Below are 23,167 nucleotides of genomic sequence, written 5' to 3' on the forward strand. Positions count from 1 at the left end.
TATCAGGCAGTTTTCTGATGAACAAACCTCACTCATGGTGGTGGTGGTGGTACTCACGGTGATGATGGCTAAAGGAGAAGAAAAAACTTTATTCAACTGAATGGAGCAAATCAAAAATCAAAACACAGAAATGAAATTATTGATAATTCGGGATTTGATAAGCTTGATTTAGAGAAATTGAGATAATTTAGGAAGTGAAGAGAGAGAAACTGAGATAATTTAGGGATTGAAGAGAGAGAAATTGAGATAATTTAGGAATTGAAGAGAGAGAAACTAAGATAATTTAGGGTTTGAAGAGAGAGAAACTGAAATAATTTAGGGATTAAAGAGAGATAAACTAAGATAATTTAGGGATTTTGGAAATATGACTACCAAGATAATACAATTATGTTTTTCCCATCTTTGAGATTGTGACAATTTCGGGTGGTGAGGGAGGAAGGTGAAGGAAGGAAAAAAAGTTAATCCTTGGTGTCAGAAGGCAGGGAAAGAAAATATAAATATGATATAATATTTTAAAAGAGGGGTAAAGAGGGAAAAAAATAGTCATCTGTTAAAGTTGACTGAATTTGACTAACGAAAAAGTTCAAAAGGAGGCCATATTGAAAGCTGGTCATCTTTAGGGGGCCATTTTGGTAAATTGATCATCTTTAGGGGGCCATTTTGGTGAATTGGTCATCTTTAGGGGGCCAAAATGGAATTAACCCAAAAAACAAGCCTAAATTTGAAACTACTTGTTTTAACATCAGAGAAGTAAATACCTACAAAAACTCAAATTCTAGAAACAAATTACACAAATAAAATAAGTTTCATGTAGTTCTTATCAGATATCAAACAGTGAATAAAACTAAATCAACTGATTAAATTTCTATAAAAAAACTGTATAATGCAGAAAAATTATTAAGATATAACAAGCCAAAATTTACTTCACCCTTAGTATATGGCAGTTCTCTATTTCCCTCTCTGACATAAACACGAGATGCCCCACTAAGCAATCAAAACCAGCAACAAAGCCAAAATTATGAAACAACAGAATCATATTATATATATATATAGACGCAAACCATAAACGTGGGAGAAAGATTGTTAGACAAATATGAAACCCGCTTTTGATGAAATCAACAAATTAATATAACATGGAGAAAGAAGAACAAACCCGATGTACTGTGGTAAACTTCGATCTCCGAAAGAATATTTAGCCTGAAATTGCTTCGAGTTTATGTCATCGAGGGATATCTGAGAACCCCAACCTACCCAAACTCGAAAATTGTTAATCACAACCATCACCGTCATCACTAACAACCCAAACGGATAATGTTGCAAACTCATCACTTGTCAATCTTCACCCATTCTATAGTTGGGAACAGAATAAATATCGTCGTAAATGATGGGTTGGAGTTAGAGTATGAAAGCTCTGGTGATGATGAGAAAATAGCTCTGCGTAAAATACAACAATCCAGAGATGCAGATTTAAACATATCTTCGTTGTCGAAGCTTCCCAAAATGTGGTTGCATCAATTGTACATACAAACCATTCTTCGAGACTAAAGCATCATGGGTTCCTTGCTCGACGATTCGACCACCATTAAGAACTACAATATTGTCAACATGTCTCATCATTGCTGCTCTATGAGCTATAAGAACTGTTGTTTTATTTCCCATTATCAATGTATCAAGAGCTTCCTGAACAACTCGACTTGATTCTGACTCGATTGCGGAGCTAGCCTCGTCCAGTAATAAAATAGGTGCATTTTTTAAAACTACCCGAGCTATGGCGATTCTCTGTTTCTGACCAGGTGTTAAATCTACACCTCTCATTCCCACATGTGTGTCGTAACCATGTGGCAAGCTACTGATAAAGTGGTGAGCATTTGCTATTCTTGCCGCTTCTTTCATCTCAGCTTCGGTAGCATTGTGCCTAGCATATATGATATTCTCCCTTATGGTGGTTGAAAAGATAATTGGTTCTTGTTGCACAAGACCCAGGTGACTCCTCAACCATCTGACATTAAAAAGCTTCAAATCTCGCCCGTCTAATAAAACTTGGCCAGAAACTGGATCATAGAATCTTTCGATCAAAGAAATTATAGTGCTTTTCCCAGACCCTGAAACTCCAACAACTGCTACAGTGTGTCCTCCGTTGATTTTGAGATTGAAATTTTTTAATACCATTAACTCTGGACGAGTTGAATAACAGAAATCAATGTTCTTCAGCTCGATGCTTCCATAAACATTAGGAGGTTTTAATCCAGAGTTATCATCTGGGTCAATCTTTGGAACACGATCTATGATTTCAAATACGGAAGTGAGAGATTTTCGTCGCTTAAGAATGTAGGGAGCCAGACCAAAAGGCTCTACCAATGCAAACGTTGCAAATGAGAAGACCATGAACTCCTTCAGAGCTGTGTGCAGATCGAGGCGGCCATTTTTTATAGAGATAGCCGCATACCAGAGGAGAAATGCATTACAAGCAAAAAGAAGAAACTGTGAAAATCCGAAGGCAAACCCAATTGCCACTCCGTGGAGGAAGCTCTTCTTGAAAATTTTGATTAGCTGCAATCTGTATAGCTCCATTACCTTGTTACCGGCACAAAATGCCACAACTGTGTAGATGTTTCTGACTGCATCTTCAAGGACTAAAGATGCCTTTCTGTGCATCTCCTGAATACCTCTTGAGAAACCCGCTAGCCAGAGTTTCTGAAAAATGCGAAAATATGTAAACAGCTGAGCGTATTCAAGAACAAAACACAATATTTTTGTGATTTTTAGTAGATAGGAGAGAGAGACAGAGAGAGAGAGACAGAGAGAGAGAGAGAGAGAGAGAGAGAGAGAGAGAGAGAGAGAGAGGCAAGAGCACAAGCATAAATAGAAAAATCACCGCAGGAGGAGTTTGTTTCCTATAAGTCCAAAGAGATGGAGGAAACGTTGAACAGTCGGCCAAGAAACCTAAAGACTTAAGTGAACATCCTATACAAGTCAGACTGATTATATTGTTTGCCAACTTCATGAAAAACATCATTGTCCTCGAGGGAGAAGCTTATGGCTAGGTATGACGTATGGTCAACTATCAAATTACCATGTGACTAATTGATGCAGCCAATTGGTTAAACAAGATTTGGACTTCAAACGATTAAAAAGAGTGTGGATTACCTATGTACAAGAACACTGATGGTTGGCCTCTAGACATTTTTTAGAGGGGAAACATGATGAGACCTAATAACGTTGTTCTTAATCCTTCACTGACAAATTGAGCAACTAATTGACGAGCATCGGATTTCTCACTTACTCTTAATCCATAGAGACCGTCAAGAAAATTAAAAAGAGCTCTAAGAAACTTCTTACAGGTCGAAGCATGATCTGCCATTCATGAAGAAAATGGACAATTGCATAGTCCACCAGTTCATTATCAAATGGTAGATTATGAGCACTCGGTCTACAAATATTATTGGCATTTGGCGTATGTTGAAAGGGAGATTTATGCAGTGACTGGTGCTGGAACCATGAGTACTAACTAACACATGTTAAGTTGGTCACAATAAGAAACAGTCATATGCATATTAAAAGCCTTCTTCAAAGTTCAAATAAGCATAGGGTCTTGAATAAGACCTGTGCAATAGCAGAAATTGTAAGAATGGGAAGAGTCCCCAAAGCTACAAGTGCCAATCTCCACTCCAGCGATGCCCCAATGAGAAGAGCTACTAGAACAGCTGCTGTGTCCTGGATAAATATTGAAAGGCGGTTGCTGAAAGTAGCACGAACAAATGTAGCATCATTAGCCAAGCGCATCGATAAGGTATCAGCACTGTTGTCCTCTTCATCAAACCACCCAACTTCACTACGCAACATCGCTAAATAAAAATAAGCATGAATCAGCACAAAATAAAGGACATATACTCTAGTGGCACAAGAGTAGCTCAGCTAAACCTAAATTATCGAGAAATATGTCAATTACCTGAAAACATCATTCTCCTAACTCGCTCAGTCATTTTCTCCCCCATTATACCAAAATAAAAGTGCTGCAAAAAATTAGCAACTATTGTTACTATACCCATGCCAGCAATGATCAAGCAAAACTTCTCCACTTCATGGCGTAAGTGATGACCGGTTTCTGTATAGTACGCAGCTACTACAAGTGCAATAACGTAGGCGAGAAGAGGATTAAAAGAACCAAATATTGCTGCACCAATACTACCCAATAGAGCATAAAGCCACTCTGCGAAGCTAAGCTCGAGAAGCCTCCAGAGAGATGGAGGTTTCTGATTTGGTGTGTCCTTTGACTTTTTTCGTCTTACAGGCATATCAACAAGTTGACTCAAAGGACGACTAAAAGTCTTTGAGTGAGAGCGCTCATTTTTAGGATCAGATGTCAAAAGAGGCGAAATAGGAGACTCGGGATCTGAAGCATTTGTCGTCTGTCTAGGTCCTGCATGGACATCAATTTTGGGCAGCTCGGGTAATCTCATTTCAAAACTATCTTGTCTTTTCATAGACGGTGTCTGGTCTGCTACGTCCACAAGTGTTCCATTTTCCCTCATTTGTTCTGAAGGTGGGCTCTGAACTTTTGATGATTCGTGGGAGTTAAAGGTCTCATCTGATTGCTGAAATGCATGGTAACCATGAGTCCTCTGAAGAGAGGGTGACTTAATCATCTTAGGAGACGATGATTCCTGGACAGTCTCGCTTGCTGAGGCATCCTTTTCAATTTGAAATGTTGCTGTCTCCCTATAGTTCCTTATTGGTGTCCTGGAAAATGACAGAGACCACATAGTAAATTACTGTAATTTTTCATCATCCAGCTTAAGATATACGTTAGCATAAGAAGAGAACATAAATCATTTTCCAGTTAATGCTATAAACTACTAAATTAGACACCACATAATCATATCAATTAAAAATGATTTTGACAAAACTAATATTCCCCTAGTACTTCGTATCTATTTCAATATCCATACATACCTCTTAGGAAGCTTTGCTGCTTCTTCACACCTGAGAAGCTCTGCGTAAAGACCATCCACGGTTAACAATTCGTCATGCGTACCCATTTCAACAAGTTGGCCCTCCTCCATCACAGCTATATAATCAGCATTTCTTATGAGGCTAAGCCTTCGAGCTATAATTATAGTTGACCTTCCCAACATGAGGATATCCAGAGCCTCTTGAACAGCCCTTTCTGCTTCGAAGTCAAGACCACCAGTAACCTCATCCAGCAAAAGAATGGATGGATTTGAAAGTACAGCCCTAGCAACAGAAATTTTTATTTTCTGTTCTTCATTCAGTTCCAAACCGGCGCTACCCACCTGAAAAATACATACCAGAAAAGTAAGAATATAAACTCCTCGTCCGTTACATGGGATGAGTTTCCGTTGATGATTTTTCCTAGTAATCTACCTGTGTTTCGTATCCTTTCTCAAGTGAGCTAATAAATGTATGAGCATGCGCTATTTTAGCAGCTTCTTCAATCTGATCGGTGGTAGCATTTGAGCGCCCATAAGCAATGTTATCTCGAATACTTAAACTTAGCAAGGCAGGTTCTTGAGTAACCAGTCCAATTTTGCTTCTTAGCCACTCTAGCTTCAAGCTTTTAATGTTCTCACCATCCAACAGGACTTCTCCTGCAGCACAGATAGAAAGAGCAATGGATGTTTGAGTATCATAACGCTATCATGTAAAGAGAGGGAAACTAGATCATGGCACATGTGTGTTCGTAATACCTAATGTAGGATCATAAAACCTCTCCATTAGAGGAATTATACTGCTTTTTCCAGAGCCATTCCTGCCAACAAGTGCAACTGTTTTTCTAGCAGGTACAGTCAGATAAAATCCACTTAAGATGGGGATTTCAGGGCGAGATAGGTAGCTGAAGTACACGTTGCGAAACTCAATGTTCCCTTGCACAGAAGCTAAGGTATTTCCATCCTGATTAACAGAAGAAGTTGATCTGCTGATCATCTCAAACAGTCTATATGCAGCAATTCGCCCTTGCTCAAATGAGTAGAAGTTCGTTGCTGCTTGATTCAGCCCGCTACAAAAGATAAGTACTACACGTGAAAAAGATTTTTATAAAAATGAAGGGGATCAATAGACACAGGTGTTAAGTGAGAAAGCATACAGGCCACTCAAGATGACAGCAAAAAGAGCTGCTACGATTTCACCACCATGAGCTTTTCGCTGTGAAACCAGAAACCTTCCAACCCAAAGTTGCAAAGCACATGAAAATATTGCAAGTCCATATGTAAATCCAAGACCAAGTCCTTGAACAAGACTTATCAATATACCATATCTCAGTGTTGCTTGGAGTGAAGTTGCATAAGAATACTTAGCCAACGTTTCATTTGTGAAAGCATATAAGGTCCTGATGTAAGACACTGCCTGCACAAGCAAGAAAATTGTGTAATGTTACTGACAACTTTGATGAATTTGATTGACAGAGAAGACAACTAATAATTAATTTTAATGATTGTATATATGACTTAAATAACTCTAGTGTTTCCTCCCATATAGTCTATTATGATGTAAGACACTGCTAACTGGGAGACTATTATGATGTAACATATAGTCTAGATACTAATGCAGTAGTGCCCTTGTATTCTGTGTTTGTATCTTGTTCCCTCCCATTTGGGACAATTCCCCATTTTTTAATATTAATTCAAAGTTTCAAAAAAAACACTCTAGTGTTTCCAACCAAATGTGGGGTTAATGTAAAAGCCAGCTGAGAAGAGTTTAACAATAGAACCAATTTACTTCACAACCAGAAGCAACTAAACGAAACATATACAATTCTAAAAAGAAGCTAATCAATATGATATTTGGGCAAATGCACTGATATCTGCTAAAAATCGTGCATATGACAAGTGATGGAGGTCTAAGAAGAAGAAGTCACGAGAAGTAGAAATCTGTCAACCACGAGCCAGAATCAAAAGGCCACAGTATTCATCCCAATGCTTCAGAGGACTACTAATAACAGTAATACATTAAGGAATGGAGATCAACCTGTTCGGCGACACTTGCTGCTTCAGCATATGCATCTTGAATATTTTCAGCAAGCCTGTGAAGGAATATGTTAGATATTCCTCCAGCGGCAACAATAAAGGGACCAGTAGCAAGTGTTATGAGTGCAATTTGCCAACAGTTGATCAATCCAATGACCAAGCCACCAAAAAATGTCGCCATGTTATGAATATAGTTACCAACCTGTTACATTAAAGCCCCAGTAGGCGAGGCAACTTCTGATACGTTAGTCATCTGCTGATGAAAAAACACTTTACTGAAACAGCTTAATATGGAAGAAAGACATGGCATATATTAATATTGTTAAGTTTGCACTTCGCAACATACTTTCTCACTTAGAGCTGACTGAATGAGCAACACGTCACTTAGTACTTGGCTTACAATATCTCCATTGTTTCCGTATGTGTCGAAAAAACTCATGTCCTGGTTGAGCAATACATGAACATACTTTGACCTGATGACTGCAGTTTGCCTTTCTCCAGTAATAATCCAGCACGAGACCTCTGGTAAACAGAACAAATTAGACGCGGGAGTTCCTTGTAATCTCTACATAAGAGTTTGATTACTGATAACAGTGTAATTTTGAACGTACCGATCCAACCAGCAGCAAAAACACCCGCAGCTATGTAAACTATTTGTAAAATGTTCTGCACTTGAGAAGGATATTGTTAAACATAATGGATCTGCCTCCCGAACAAGCATAAGAAAAAGAGAAATCATGTAGGTCGCAACAACTGCTGAACTATGTAAGGAAATAAGAATGTTTGTACTGCTAAGAGAACAGATATAAGCGGTAAAGGAGTTCCCATAAAGTTATTGTGTCCGTGTGTGCTTCTTAATATTTCCGAAGGATCTTGCACCCCTCTTAGGTCTTAACAGAAATAGTCAACATATGGATCATGGCGAAGTGTTTAAACTTGCTGATTGAGCTATACTACATTGATCTCTATATTGAACTATTTTGTCATAAATTCGAGTTCTTCACTTTTGTTTTTTTTTTGAAAAGTTTGAATTAATATTGATGGGGAAAAGAATGTACAAAAGAATTGGTTGTATCACATGCGAAGGTGTTACTTCATGATAGCCTCCCAATTAGAAATAAAGTCTAAGTATGACAGACACTTCGCCCAACTCATGTTTCTACTCCAATGGAAGAGAAGACCAAGGACGTCCTCCACTTCGACCACTAGACTCCTAGGAGAATCATTGAAAATGCCTAAGTTCCTAGCCAGCCAAATGGACCAACATATTGCTACAGGGATCATCACCCACATCTCCCTCCTAGGCTTCTTGTGTGGTATTTTCCTCCATTGGATTAGCAGTTTAGGTAGCGAAGAAGGAGAGCACCACTGTACTCCCGCTGCCTGGATAAAGAAAACCCAAATCCTTCTAGCCTCCTCACAGTGAATAAACAGGTGATTAATAGACTCTCCACTCGATTTGCATCTCGCGCACCAATTGGTTAGACTCATACCGCGCCTCTGCAAGATATCCAAGGTTGGCAATTTCCCCAAGGTTGCAGCCCATAGGACAAAACTTCACTTTTGTCCTGATACAGTAATACCTAATTATGTAACTTTCAGTCCCTATTATGGGCATATAATCATTAACGTCCACTTAATAGAGCCCTTTCACCTATTTTTGCTGATATGATTCTCATACTCATTTATTGAGGCACTCTTATCCTCGACTTCTGGATAGTCGTACGACTAAGGAACTAAGGAGAAAACTTCATACAATGTGGGGTCTCAAAAAAATGCGTACTTCCAACTCCATTCAAGCAGTGTAACCCATTTTCAGAATAGGGGCACAAAATCCATGAACTTATCACTGCAGCAATAAGTTGATAAGCTTATTGCTACAAACCTACTAGGTAAGAAGCATTCTTATAAGTATCAGACTATCAGCTGAGTGACCTATACCTATAGGCTTGTAAGAGACATATTGGTGGCTAACAATTCACAGAAGAAGCACATAATGGCTGCCTCTTACAGTCTTTCTTAGATTTTACTTTATCTTGGGATGCCTTAATAGTAACACTGTAGCTTTTGTTTTTTCGGCCAGCAGATGCCTAATCTGCTTTGACCTGTAGAAGCTTCACTTTAGGACCTTGTATATTTCTCCTTTTAGTCAATAGTAATTTGAATTGTTAGAGAAAGAAAAAAATCTGCCTCTTCAGCAAAAGATGCATCGAAACACGTACGATAAAAAAAAAAAAAAAGACATACACGTCAACTACAAGTGTAAATAGTGTAGCCAGGGAAGGATCCAAGATTTCATTCATTCAAGGGCAGGATTATATATCAAAACAACTAAAAAAAATTCAAACACACTAAGAAACAAAATACTAATATTCGTTCATAATATGAATATATTAAGCATTGCAAACTCAATTGACCTCTACGATTTTCCAAATAGTGTCAACGAACATTGTCCCGGATTCTTTGGATGATAACGTGAAATTGGTGGTGTAAGCCCCTGGACAATGGTAGATTTGCCAGATCAAGTTCCATAAAAAACTAGGAGTAGTACTTTCTGGTGAGGCCAATGCAATGTCGAAGCCGTTAGCCGTGTAAAGTGATTTTCTTTTAAAATATCTTTCCATATCCGTGGATGATAAACAAAAGAAATCTCTAGTATTTGTAAGACTCTTGGTAACAACTTTTAGAATGTAGATGATCAAAGAAAGAAAAAACATCAGAAAATAACTAAAAGGGAGAAAATAGTTAAAAGGGGAGGAACTGATCCTCTGACCTCCAGCACCCAAGCAAAAAATGTAACCGATGGACTGCATGGTGGTTATGTATGTACATGTAGATAATCTCTACTATCAAAATGTAGTAGAAGGGGAAAAAGAAGGTGCACTTAAGGGGGTCTGAACACAACTCCTGACGCAAGGGAAAGAAGTTGAAACAGTGACCTACAACATAGTAACCGTCCGATAGTTCTAAGTTATTTTTTAATAGTGTCTATACGTGAGTCCGAGTATATAAATTTATATGCATCTACAGATTTTCTTGGATAGAGAGCATTGGGGAGGGGGCACTCGCCCCCTCATGTCCTTAATGGACGGCATAGCCATTATATAGTAAAGCATCGACTTCCAGTGGAAAATCCTTTGAACAAGATGTGACAATATCACCCTATCAATATGAAACAACAGGATTAACAAATACATCCTGTTCCAGACAAAATGGCAATAGAGGCAGCACCTAAGGCTGACTCTCTTTCCCATCTAAAAACCATCCATAAAATGGTTCAGCAGATTCACATTATTTTTCTTTGACTATGTACCTAAAAAGGAGTAATAGAATGACTGCGTGAGGCAATTTCAAAATATATCCAGAATTAGCTCGTTCTTAGTCCTATACTATCCATAGAATGTCGCAGAAAAAAAGACTACTTCGACGAAGAATGTCCAATGATAAGTTTTTCTAGTATCTGCAAACAAACCTTAAAAATAAAATCAGCAAGAAAACAACTAGGATAGTGGAAATTTCAGAAAGCTGGCCTCAAGCACGAACTCTATTAGGCTAGTCATGAAATTTGAACAAAAACTTGAGTAAAATCAAAGTGCAATTAATCCGACAATCTTAGGAAAGTGGCAACTCTAAGACAGAAGTACATAACTATGGTCAATCAGGCAAATTGTTCTCTGGGTACATCTCAATTTCTACTGAGCACATGTGCTTCACAACCTATAGTGCATTTAGGTTAAAGCTTTCAATCATGAACAAATTGAATATGGTAATCAGATTGCAAACAAGTTTAAAGCTTGAGATGAAAGTTTAAAGCTTTTCAAATCTAACCTTGAGAAACATTTGAAAAAGCACTTCAGACCCTTTAGATGGATCTTTGAAACTCATCAACTGAATAATCTTTCCAAAATAATGCAAATAAACAACAAGAGCCGTTCCATGAGCAGCTGCTGCTACTGAACCAACAACCATAAGAAACCAATCGAAGCTATCAGCATAAGCAAATAACCTAGAAAATGGAACAGCAGCAGGTGGTGGTTCGATCTCTTCTTCCTCTTCAATGATACCATCATCTTCCAACTGAACTTGTTCTGTATTTGATTCGAAGTAAGGAGAAGGAGATTCCGGTGGTTCAGAAACCTCCGAAACAGGTGTTAATGGTTGTATGTTAGATGGAGACCAACCGAATAGTCCTCTTGAGACCATCATCTTTACTAAACTTTGGTAACCCTAATTCATCAAAAAAATAAATACCTAAAATGTTGAATTTTGAAGCAACAAGAGGTAGCTGAAAGTGGAATAGATGTATATGGTCAAAAAAATGAAAGAGAAGATTGTTGAAAGAAAATCTTTTGATTTAGTTAACCAAATTTTTTTCAGTACTAAATCAACGACTCGGTCAAAGTTGGCGGGATAGTAGAAGCAGGTGAAAATGAATTCAAACAGAAAAAGGTAGTAGATCGAGAATGAGCAGTTGTTGAAACAGATGAAGCTTCTTCTTCTTCTTCTTCTTCTTCTTCGTTTGTCACTCGAACTGACCTACTCTCTAACAGTTTCTCTCTCTAACAGTTTCTCTCTCTAGATTCAGTCACTCGCTTTCTCTCTCTAAACTTCGTTTTACCGCCGTCCTCGTTAAACATTCAAGCACAAATGAGCGTTAACTTTAACTTTTTGCCCTCGCTTCGAGTAGGTAATTCGTACCACAAAAAATGAGATTTATGGCAACGCTTTTTTACTAGAGACTTGTAATTATTCGCGACAATTGTCTAGTACAACGACGATTTTTAGATGTTGCCATATTTTACCGACGGTTTTGTTTTTTTTTTTTTTTTTTTTTGAATCCAAGGGAAACATATCCATTAATAAGTGATAAACATCACAATGATACAAGGATGATAATTGTTATTTCTCTCCTCAACTACATGAGAGTTATATAAGTAAAGTTCATAGAACTTTCGAATATAAAGTGCCTCATGAAGGGACAGAAATGGGACTAGACACCGACTCGATAAAATGACCCTAAAGGTCGCGAATGAAAAGACCCTAAAGGTCGAGAATGAAAAGACCCTAAAGGTCGACAAAAATAATACTAATACAAAAACGAAAATAACCATAGTAGTCTTCACCAGAGAACCGTCGTCGTCACCGTAAAAAAAACTGTTTTCATCACCGGAAAACCGTCTTTCATCGTCGGAGAACCGCCGCCATCACCGGAGAACCACCACCACCACAAAGGAACCGCCGTCAATGCAGGAAGAACTTTATTAAGAACACTACAAAGAATAATTCCACTGCTTAATCCAACCCTAAGTTCTTCTTCAGACGAGAATTACCACCACTTCTTAATCCAACCCTAAGTTCTTCTCAAAGATGATCCCCAATTCAGACCTAAGAGGATAACCGTGTCGCAGAGATTCACATCTTGATAAATAGATTTACCACCACCACCACTACCTCCATCCCATTTATAACGTTCTTGTTGTAATAATCCAATCAAAGATTCACGCCGACGATAAACACTATCAAATCGAGTATAAAAAACGATCTATTTAAGATTCTGATATAAGAATCAGATGATGACCTAATTTCTGATAAAGTTACAAAATTTGATGTTCTAATCACTGTTTCCTTTAACTTCCTCAATCTAATAATACTAAACATCTTCTTCTTCTTCGATTGACAAATAAATTTTGATAATTCTCAACAACAAAAAGAAACCCAAGAGAGATTTGGATTCCAAGAGAAAGAATGAATGACGGTTTTTTTTTTATAACTTCTAAAAAGATAAAGGTCTTAAAATCCATTATATATCGAGAAATCTCGGTAATTAGTCTTAATTGGATAAAAAATAAGCCATCGGTCCAATTTATATACTATTAAGCAAAACTATTGTGAAATAGATAGTTGAAGGAAGTCTAAAATTCACGTTTTTTATTACCAAATTACCCGTTTGCTTGTGAAACCCCTTAAATTCTCCTAGTGCTATCGTAATAGATTATGATTGTTCAACAAAAAAAAAATAATAGATTATGATAAAATCTCTTTGTTTTTTGTGTTGAGACAAAATCTCATTTTTTCTTCAATTCGAATACAAAAATATTTTTCTTTCTAAACTAATTTTTTGTTTATCGTCATAATGCGTTATGAACATAAATGGTAGTTAACATGAACAACATAATATAATTATTCATAATACGTTATAAGCAGAAAATAAGTTCAATTTATGTATCAATATAATTCCATCTTCCACCATTTTCATTTGACAAGCTTTATGCCCTTTAATTTATCCATTAAAAGTAAGATTTGTATACTTAATTCATCATTAACGTCATTTCCATCGAGAGAGAGAGATTGAATCGAGAAAGATAAATAGTATATTATTATCAAATATTTCATTTATAATTTTATAGTTTATCACTCTTGAACAATAATAGGTTTTTTATTCGTTTATTATAAATACTAAAAGGATAAGGGTCTTAAAATCCATTATATATCACGAAATCCGCAATTAATCCTGATTTAGTCAAAAATAGGTGATTACTCTAACTATTTTTTTTTAACTAATACCAAATTATTGTGAAAGAAAATTATAATTGACGGGAAGTCTAAATTTGACATTTTCTCGTACCAAATAACCTATTTGCTTGTGAAATCTCGTGAATTCTCCATATGTATTATGATCGATGTTCCTAATTTTAAACTAATCTTAGTTTTAGGCCAAATTATTCCGAAGAAAAATTATAATTGATGGGAAGTTCAAAATTGACTTTTCCTCTGACCAAATTACTCATCTGCTTGTGAAATCTTGTGAATCCTCCAAATATATAGTGATTGTTCCCAATACATTATGAGCCGTCATAATGCATTATGACAAAATTCTATTTTGTTCTGACCATCTTTGTGTGTTTTGATTATCTATTAGTAAAGGTTAAGATTTAATCCTTGGTCCATCATTAAGGTCATTTGAAGCGAGAGGTATATCAAATCAAGAAATTATAATATATCATTATCACATTCTTCATTTGTAGTTTTTCTTTCTAGAACCTTATTTGTTCCATATAGCAAATCCAAATAATCTAATTTTATTTTTCCTTTGACGAATTTATTTGTCATTTATATTATTACATTGCCAGTCTTTGGAAGATTCGTTCGATATATTTTAATAGAATTTTGTTTATCTCCTAATTGAGACTGCCATATTCTTTTTTAGGTATTTCCTTTTCTCTTTAAAATTAACACATTACAAACTACCATACTACCTAATATTTATTCATCATATGTTATTTCTCATGACATCATGTTTTTCGAAAAATAATGTTTAAAGGGAAAAAAGCATCATTTCAACCATTTACAATTTTATATTCCAAAAAAAAAAAACCATTTAGAATTTTGTTCTATTTCTTTCCCAACTAGGATCACTCGCCCCATTTCTTTGCTTACAGTGTGATAGAAGAATCTTATCCATACAAGATAATGGCCACAGGTTCAGGGTTGGGAAAACCGTCGGAAAATCCAGTATCTTCATCCGAGTTTGTTAGAACCACCACAAGCTCAAAGGGATGGAGTGCTTGGCTGCCTCCTCCTCCGACGACTAGTATTAGTTGTGGGTCGGTTTCCGGTGTGGAACTCCACCATGCTAATGTGCGCCACACAGTCTTTCCCACCTTCACTCTCTCACTCCATCCACCCATCACACAACCACCTTCTTCAAAAGAACAATCACATTATTTCCACTCACTACCCTCAAAAATTCAAAAAATTCCATCAACATTCAATCACAGCTAAACAATCTCCCATGCTTTTCAATCTATACCTCCAATTCTATGTCAATAATGGTCTAATGGATAAAGCACAAGACCTCTTCCATGAAATGCCTGAGAGAACTCTTGTCTCATGGACAATCCTCATGTCTGGTTATACTCGTCATGGACCAGCTAATGAAACATTATTGATCTTTCAAAAGATGGTTTATGATCATGGTAATGTATCTATCCAACCCGATTCTTTCGTTTACGGAATTGTTTTACGTGCTTGTTCAATTCTTAAGAATTTGGAGTTCGGACGCGAAATTCATTCAAGGGTTTTGAAGTGTAATGGTGTTATGGATTCTTTTGTTGAGAATGCACTTGTTATGATGTATTCAAAATGTGGTTCTGTAGAGGACTGTGCTCGTGTTTTCGATAGTATTTTACAACCTGATTTGGTAGCTTGGAGTTCTTTGTTGAATGGATATTTGCAGAATGGGTTCATAGAACATGGGTTGAAATTATATATTGCCATGGTTCAATCTGGAATTAAACCAGACGCTTTTGCTCTCTCGATGGTTATTAGTGCTTCGTCTAATTTGGGTATCTTAGATTTCGGAATTCAGATCCATTGTTGTATAATTAAGATGGGTTTTTGTTCTTGCTTGTTTTTAGAGAATAGTTTAATGGATTTTTATGCCAAATGTGGGGATTTAGGTTCATTGGAGAAGGTTTTTGACGAGTTATCCGAGACAAATTTGGTTTCTTGGAACACTATAATCAAGGGTTTTGCTCAAAATCATCGAAATTGCGAAGCTTTAAGTCTATTCCGTGATTTGATGAGTGAATTTCGATACTGCGATGATTTCACATTACCAAGTGTTCTTCAAGCAATAACTAGTGTGGGAGCTCTAGGTCATGGCAGAGAGGTTCATGGATATATAATCAGAGCTGGTTTTGAATCAAATGTGTATGTGATCAGTTCTCTCATTGATATGTACATTGAATGCGTGGATTGTGCTAGCTCTCATTATCAAATGGAAGTTCCATTAAAAATCTTTAACCGATTGAATCGAACAGAGTATGATGAGTTTATCATGGCTAGCATTTTAAAATGGTGTTCTCTGCAATTCGATCTCGAAACAGGAAAAGCAATTCATTCAATAATCATAAAACAAGATCTGCAGTTTGACCTGTACCTGATCAGCTCATTGATCGACATGTACTCCAAGTGTGAGCTCTTGGTTGCAGCTCGAAGAATTTTCGAAAGTGTTGAAGAAAAAAGTTTAGTCCCATGGTCGGCTATAATTGCAGGTAATTGTTGGAATGAGCGATTCGAGGAAGCTTTGAGACTTTTTCGAAGAATGCAGTTTGATGGAGTTGAAGCTAACGAATTCATCTATACTTCCGTAATTCTAGCTTCTTTGGCGAATAGCGATTTAAGAACGGGTAAAGAACTTCACTGTAAGTTAATCAGAACTGGTTTTGAATGTAATATATCTGTCATGAACATACTCATTACCCTTTACTCAGAGCTTTATAGTAATCAACAAGCTATGAAACTCTGTTCTTCAATTCCCGACGAAGATATTTCATGGGGCTTCTTGATACAATCTTGTATGCAATTTGAAGACCATGAAACGATATTTCAAATCTTTCAGAGGATTCAAGAATCTCAGGGGAAACTTGACTCCATATCTGCAAGTTATATTATTAGTTCTTGTGCAAATCCCGTTCTTTTGAATGTTGGGACACAAGTACATGCTTATGTAATTAAGTGGGGACTTCTTTCTGATCCTTTCACTGGAAACTCTCTAATCAAAATGTACTCAAGATGTGGCAAAATCAGTGATGCCATGTTAGCTTTCAATTCGATGCTTGAGAAGAATTCGGATTCATGGACATTGTCAATTTCAGCGAATTTAGATCACGGGTACTCTTCTTTTGCTATCCAACTGTTTGACCAGATGCGCTGGAAGAAGAATGTACCGAACTTAACGACATTCACTACTGTTTTGAAAGCTTATGCTGAAATGGGTCTGGTTGATGAAGCTTTCCGGTTACTTATGATAATGGAGGAAACTTACAGGATGGAATCAGCAACAGAACATTATACCTCCATTGTTGAAGCACTGAGTCGTGCTGGTATGTTTGAAGAAGCACAGGAATTCATCAAAGTTGTGTTTCGATTTGAACCAGTGCCTCTAGTTTGGAAAACTCTTCTTTCAGCCTGTCGAATCCACAACAATATGAAAGTTGCGAAGTTTGTGGCCGAGAAGCTTTTAGAACTTGAACCAACAAACATTTCTGCAAATCTATTGTTAAAACATGTTCTTCTATCTGAAGGGAACTGGGATGATGCTTCTAAGATAAAGATCAATAATGATTTAAAAAGAACAAGTTCTAGTTCGATTGAAATAAAAAACAAGATCTATGATTTTATTTCAGATCAGATTCCAACAGAAATCATGTCAAGTAAATTAGCAGAAATAGAAAGAGTTATGGAAGAATTGGGTTATGTACCTGACAAACACCATTTGTTACACAGTTTAGAAGAGGAAGAATATGCAGCAAGCGGACTTTATCATACCGAAATGAAAGCGTTGGCCTTTGGCCTCATCTCGTTATCCCCTGGTGTGGCAATACGTATACTGAAGAGCATTCGGATGTGCGGAGATTGTCATTCGGCTTTCAAGTTCATGTCGACCTTCTTAGACAGAGAATTGGTTGTCAAAGATTCTTGTAAGTATCATAACTTCAAAAATGGCAAGTGCAGTTGCAGAGATTCATGGTAATGAGTTTCAGTGTATAACTTGTGTAATTTATCTTCTCTAATGTAAAAGTATGTATAGAAAATTGTAATTAGGGAATTAGATTTAGTCATGAAGTACAAAATATGTCAGTGAACACAGAATGAATGTGAAGTCATAAATTAACGTTCTTTTATCTTCGTTCTCTCCTTTTGGATTTTGAAATGCACAACAAGACACCATTAATCCACATTTAGCTTCTTGTCGATGCTTGAGAATGTCTCATAGAATGCTTTAAAATGTTTATAAGCAATATCAACGTCTTCCTTTCCGCACACCTCTCTCACACTGCAATAGAGAGAGAGAGAGAGACTTCAGTATGAAATGTATCCAAGTGTTCAACTGATGAATATGGTAAGAGTCTAAGAGGGAAGATATCTACCTGTGCATAGACAGCTGAGGAATACCACAATCTACAGTTCGGATACCGACCCCTGAAGCAAGTATAGGACCGATAGTCGACCCACATCCCATATCATTCCTCACAACAAATTCCTACAGAGTGAAAGTCAATGAGTTACCAAATCCATTTTAGAAATAAGAATGATTAATAGCTTGTCGTGTCTGTATGCGTCTGTGTCTCCCTGTCTTAGCTACTTGTTGTATCCGACACTTAGTATGTCTCCCTGTTCATAGGTCATATAGGGTTGCCTTTACTACACAGATACAAGTCATACACCATATACTGTATCAAATTACTCCGACAGGGGCAAATTAGAACCAGGGAGACTATGAAGTATTTATTTCCATAAATTTAGATTGTAAACCTGAGTTGGAAGGTCATGAGCCTTCGCTACTTCTTTGAAAAGAAAAGATGTTACTCCACTAGTGGCATAACGTTGGTTCGCATTGTATTTGATTACGAGCCCCTGGTGCAGTTGCGGACGGTGATGTTCTTCATGTTTATCGCTAAAATTTGGATGAACCCCATGGGCCATGTCAGCAGAAACTGTAGAGATCAAAAGAGAAAGAAAAAAAAAACATGTATAAGAATGTCTATGATGTCTTGAACCTCAAAGTGGAGACTGGAAATCGCCGGGTTGTAAGAAGTATAAGAAGATGTTGAGATAAGTAAAACAAATATTGTTATAAGTTTACCGAGAAAGGATTGATGGAGAGCTCGCTCGAAAACACCCTCACCGGCATAGTCGTTAGATAAGCAACCAACTACACGTCTCATGGCCTGAAACATGGTTGGAGCACCTGCTCCCTGTGCCGAACTTGATCCCACCTTTACAATAAGAGATGGAACTAACCATTACAAGACAGTCAAAACTCAACATGATTCTTATCACCATATATAATGTGTCAATAACACGAGGATATTCACTAAGATTATTGAAGAATATATTAGATATGTATGAAATATACAAAAATTATCTAGGAAAACACACTAGGACTTTTTGGGTGGTCTTGGGCCACTCTCACCCCAAAAGCTAGCTCATGAGGCAAGGCTTTTCCCACACTTATAAACTCACCCTCTGCCCCTTCCACAACCAATGTGGGATTATCCCAACATGACAGTCAAGATACTTCATTTTTGAGGTTAGCCTAAATGATAGTCACGATATACAATGATATATCCTAAGCTTTTGCTATGGGGATAGTTTTTAACAAACGAAGAACAACAAAAAAGTAATTTTGATGTTGACAAGAAAAACTAAGGCGCCACACAAGGGTAACGGATTCCAAACACGAGAAAGTGTTGCAAATAATAGGACGACCCGTGTAGATTGAGGGCATAATTAAAGAATAAAAAGGGAGAGGAGAAAATGTTTGCAATAGGAGGAGTAGGATGAACAATTACCTCTTCATTATCAAATAAAGCAACCATCCGAATAGCACTTTCATTTGACAAAGCTCCAGATGAATCAGAGGAATCGATAAGAGCTCTTAATGCACAAAAACTTGAAGCAAGATTGTCTAGTCTTCCAGAAAAAATAAATTCATCATTTCCACCTCCAAGGCAGCTAGGTTGGGTATCACAGACGTTAAGTTCCATACTCACAATATCATCAACTCCACATCCTAGCTCATCTGACAAGATCTGAAAATCGGATAATGAAAAATTAAGAGCTTCTCATGCACTAAAAAAACAAGTCATGAAGTATTGAAGTTGATAGCAGCATTGGAGTTATGTGACACACATGCAACCGAAATGTTGTTTTATTCCTAAAAAAGATGGCTAGTTAAAAAGAATAAGCATTCGCCTTTTTGTTTTTAACCATCAGAGTTCAAGAGCAACAACCGAACATGACCAAAGATATATGTGGGTCTATAGTAGAATTGCAAAGGATGAATTTGGACAAGCTTTTTGGCATCTCCCACTTTGGATCATTTTTTACAAGAGGTATCACTTGTGTGCATGTACATGCTCAGGCTATGCCATTAGTAAGTCATCATAAAGGTCTACAAGATAAAGCGATCGAGTTTTCCAAATAGTTAATTTTAGTGACCCAAAGGAGACACCTGCATAAGTAGTTGATGGTGATGAACTTTTGATTTATCTTTGGAATCTGTTGACGGCTCCTCAGCTTTTGTTGCAAGTAGTGGAATGAGGTGAGTCTCTAGGTTTGGTTTAAAGCCATCTTTGTTCACTGTTCTATAAAAAGAAAAGACAAACTGATATGGGTCAGCATATAGATTTCCAATCAAAGGTATCAGTTAACAAGTACTACACTAAATACCTGTCAAGATGAATAGCCAGTGTTGGTACTCTTAAGAGAGGTCTCTTTACTTTGACAAGCTTCTGAGCAAAGGACCCATCGCCAGCTTTGATAATAACCCTTCCTGCCACACTTAAATCCCTATCAAACCATGTGTGCCATAAGCCACCTCCATATGTCTCTACATTGACCATAAGATAGCCAGATTTTGATGATGCAGACTTGGGTTTTAGTTTTAGACACGGGCTATCTGTGTGAGCGGCAATTGCATGGAAGCCATTACCAACAGAGTACCTGAAAAAAGTAAAAAAGTGACATCTAGAGTGAAAAGCAAGACAAAGGAACAGAAATTGTAAGTGAGCACTCTAAGTATTGATAAATTGTAGGATTTGACAGGAATGACATTCTTTTAGTGAAAAGTAAGACATGGGTTCCCTACTCACTTCTCCCCAACAGCAAAGGCAACTAAACACGACATATTCCGTGTAAAGAAATAACGCCCACCAGGCTCTAGGTCCCACTCTTCGCTCTCATTTAGCAAACGGAATCCGGCATTTATCAGCTGCTTTTTGGCTTCAGCTGCAAAAGCACAGAGATTACGAAACAACAGAAATGGATCTCTCCCAAGCCTGAAATTCGACAAGAACTTTTAGAAAAATAAGGACATACATCAAGATGTCTCTCATTAAAGATTGCAGATACCGTTACTGAAAAAGCAGAACCCACCCACCATGTTCGTTTGAGGTATACTTCCAATTTAAGAAGTTGCACATAAAGAACCAAAGGGATATTAGAAAGCAAAATTTCACCATTGTACTTCTGAGAGAGACCCTTCGGTAATAATAATAACAATTGTAACTTTACTTATAGGAGCCACATAAGGCACTTCACCCTGTTTCGTTGCAGACCATCATTTGTGCTGATAAAGTAGGTATCAGTCAATTAAAGCCACAGCACTTTACCTCCTCGAGGCACCACTTCCCATTGTCAAAACTAACCTCATCAATGCAGAAAAACGCCTTTTTAAACACTGAAGGCACTTTTACGTAACTTTAGATTTTTGTTAAAATTGTAGAAATGAAAAACCCACAGTACCAAGTCTACTTGTGACCGATATGAACAATAAAAAAAACTATCTTTCAGTCCTGGTATCAAAACTACTCCCCATAGTGAACAAATGCAAGACCAAAACCGAACATGTTACTTGATACTGTGAGATTTAAAACTAAGGCTTTGATCTATAACTACCCATTGATGACCATTACCCATTGATCACCATCCAACAGGAAGAAAACCATTTATTGGTGAATAAAAGACTAATGTAATATTGAAGTATAAACATTCTAATAATGGGTTTTACTAGTTTATTCATTTTTATTGCAACAAATTCAACACTAAAAACTATATAACTAAGGGAAAATGCATCAACTGGAAAATACTGGCTGGTAATATCTCAACTCCTTTGAAATTTGAAGAATTGGGTATGTAGTTAGTTACCTGTGGCATGAAATTGAGTCCATGATTCGTTCAGATAATCCAGCAGATCCCCAACTATTGATTTATTTCCTACCACAACCCCTGTGTTCTAGTTTAGTAAGAGAGAGAGAGAGAGAGAGAGAGAGAAAGAGAAACGTCAGATTTCAAAACCTTTCTGTGACTAAATTATAGAAAATAACAGAGACAGACAGAGGGAGAACCTGGAGGAATTGGTCAGATTTGGAGGAGAGGAGAGAAGTGGAAGAGAATTTACGATGAGGTCTCCCATAGAGGCAGCTGGGAATACGAGAGAGTGGAAAGTGGTAGTTGGGACATCTTGGTAGTAGAGAATAATTGGTACTAACAATCTGAGATGAATTTCTTAGAAGTTGCAGATGGTGATGCATCGCTGCCATGATTCATCCAAACATAGAGAGAGAGAGAGATGGAAGGGAGCTCAAGGTGTAGGGGCGGGATTTTGGCCGGTTGCTACTTGCGGGTACCTGCTCGCGTCCCAAAGGGTCCGTGGACGCCCGATGACCGAGACGGTCAAAACCCGCCCGACCGATAGACGTTTAGTGGACAGACGCGGACAAAGGGGCCTAACCGGTGTACAGCCCGAGTCCGTCTGTTTAAGTTGTTCGGTTACCCGTTCGTAATACTCGTCCATAATAAATGTGAATCATTAAATGTTTAGAGTATGATGATAGTATTAGATTCATGGGTCACCTAAATGACCCATGTCCACACACAACTACCCATCTGCCCTGAGGTTCTCATGTCAGATCTGGAATCTGACTCAAAGTCCACTTGAGTCAGATTTCAGAAAGTTTGGTTATTTCCAGACTCTTGGGATCACCTAATTTGATTTATTTAATTTTTTGTTGAGAAGGGTTCATTTGATTTTTTTTTTTGAAACCAAGGGAACCATTTCTATTAATAAGTGATAAAATCACATTGTTTACATGGAAGATACATCCTTCTTATTTCTCTCCTATGAAAACTTCATGAGAGTTACATAAGTTTAAATGCAAAGTGCCTCATGAAGAGAAAGAAATTGGACTAGACACAGACTCAATAAAATGACCCTAAAGGTCGTGAATGAGAAGACTCTAAAAGTCGTGAATGAAAAGACCCTAAAGGTCGACAAAAAGTAATACTAATACAAAGGACCCTAAAGGTCAACAAAACATAAAATAATACAGAATAAAGAAAAACTAATTTAAATCTCCGTCGCTTTCGCCGAAAAACCGCCATTGTTGCCGGAAACCGTCGTCGGAAAACCGCCATCATCACCGAAAAAACGTCACCACCATAGAAAAAAATCGCCGTCATCAACTCTTGAATAGTTGGATTTCACTGCCTACCATGGTTCATAATCTTGTCTGTTCAACTCTCGAAATCGTTAAAATTGACATCCCAATTGAATTGATACCCTTGATAGAATACTTCGATGAGAATTCATCTAAATCTTCACCATCGCAGAT

General features: G+C 37.3%; 3 protein-coding genes across 3 annotated transcripts; 1 reads left to right on the forward strand and 2 right to left on the reverse strand.

Annotated features, from left to right (window-relative positions):
* Positions 1–835: 835 nt before the first annotated feature.
* On the reverse strand, positions 836–11,671 carry LOC147564648 (ABC transporter B family member 20-like). Its single transcript, XM_086648578.1, has 11 exons — positions 10,815–11,671; positions 7,598–7,652; positions 7,333–7,508; positions 6,988–7,188; positions 6,107–6,366; positions 5,709–6,019; positions 5,386–5,609; positions 4,954–5,294; positions 3,950–4,740; positions 3,604–3,845; positions 836–2,694 (listed from the first exon to the last, which is right to left on the reverse strand). The coding sequence occupies exons 1-11, from the start codon at positions 11,190–11,192 to the stop codon at positions 1,468–1,470; spliced, it is 4,206 nt and encodes a 1,401-aa protein (XP_086504704.1). The 5' UTR covers positions 11,193–11,671; the 3' UTR covers positions 836–1,467.
* A 2,945-nt stretch (positions 11,672–14,616) lies between these two features.
* Positions 14,617–17,674, forward strand: LOC147564649 (putative pentatricopeptide repeat-containing protein At5g52630). The gene has a single exon (XM_086648590.1). It carries the CDS (start codon positions 14,617–14,619, stop codon positions 17,521–17,523), a length of 2,907 nt encoding a protein of 968 aa, XP_086504716.1. The 3' UTR covers positions 17,524–17,674.
* Positions 15,762–22,321, reverse strand: LOC147564650 (Zn-dependent exopeptidases superfamily protein). The gene is made up of 10 exons (XM_086648605.1): positions 21,902–22,321; positions 21,702–21,789; positions 20,648–20,783; positions 20,226–20,498; positions 20,008–20,140; positions 19,346–19,585; positions 18,637–18,769; positions 18,306–18,487; positions 17,921–18,033; positions 15,762–17,826 (listed from the first exon to the last, which is right to left on the reverse strand). Exons 1-10 carry the CDS (start codon positions 22,094–22,096, stop codon positions 17,721–17,723), a joined length of 1,599 nt encoding a protein of 532 aa, XP_086504731.1. The 5' UTR covers positions 22,097–22,321; the 3' UTR covers positions 15,762–17,720.
* Positions 22,322–23,167: the final 846 nt, after the last annotated feature.

Source organism: Eschscholzia californica, unplaced genomic scaffold (assembly GCF_041429995.1).
Source record: "Eschscholzia californica isolate CP2 unplaced genomic scaffold, dmEscCali1.0.p SCAF_1, whole genome shotgun sequence".
In the NCBI taxonomy this organism is placed as follows: Eukaryota; Viridiplantae; Streptophyta; class Magnoliopsida; order Ranunculales; family Papaveraceae; genus Eschscholzia; species Eschscholzia californica.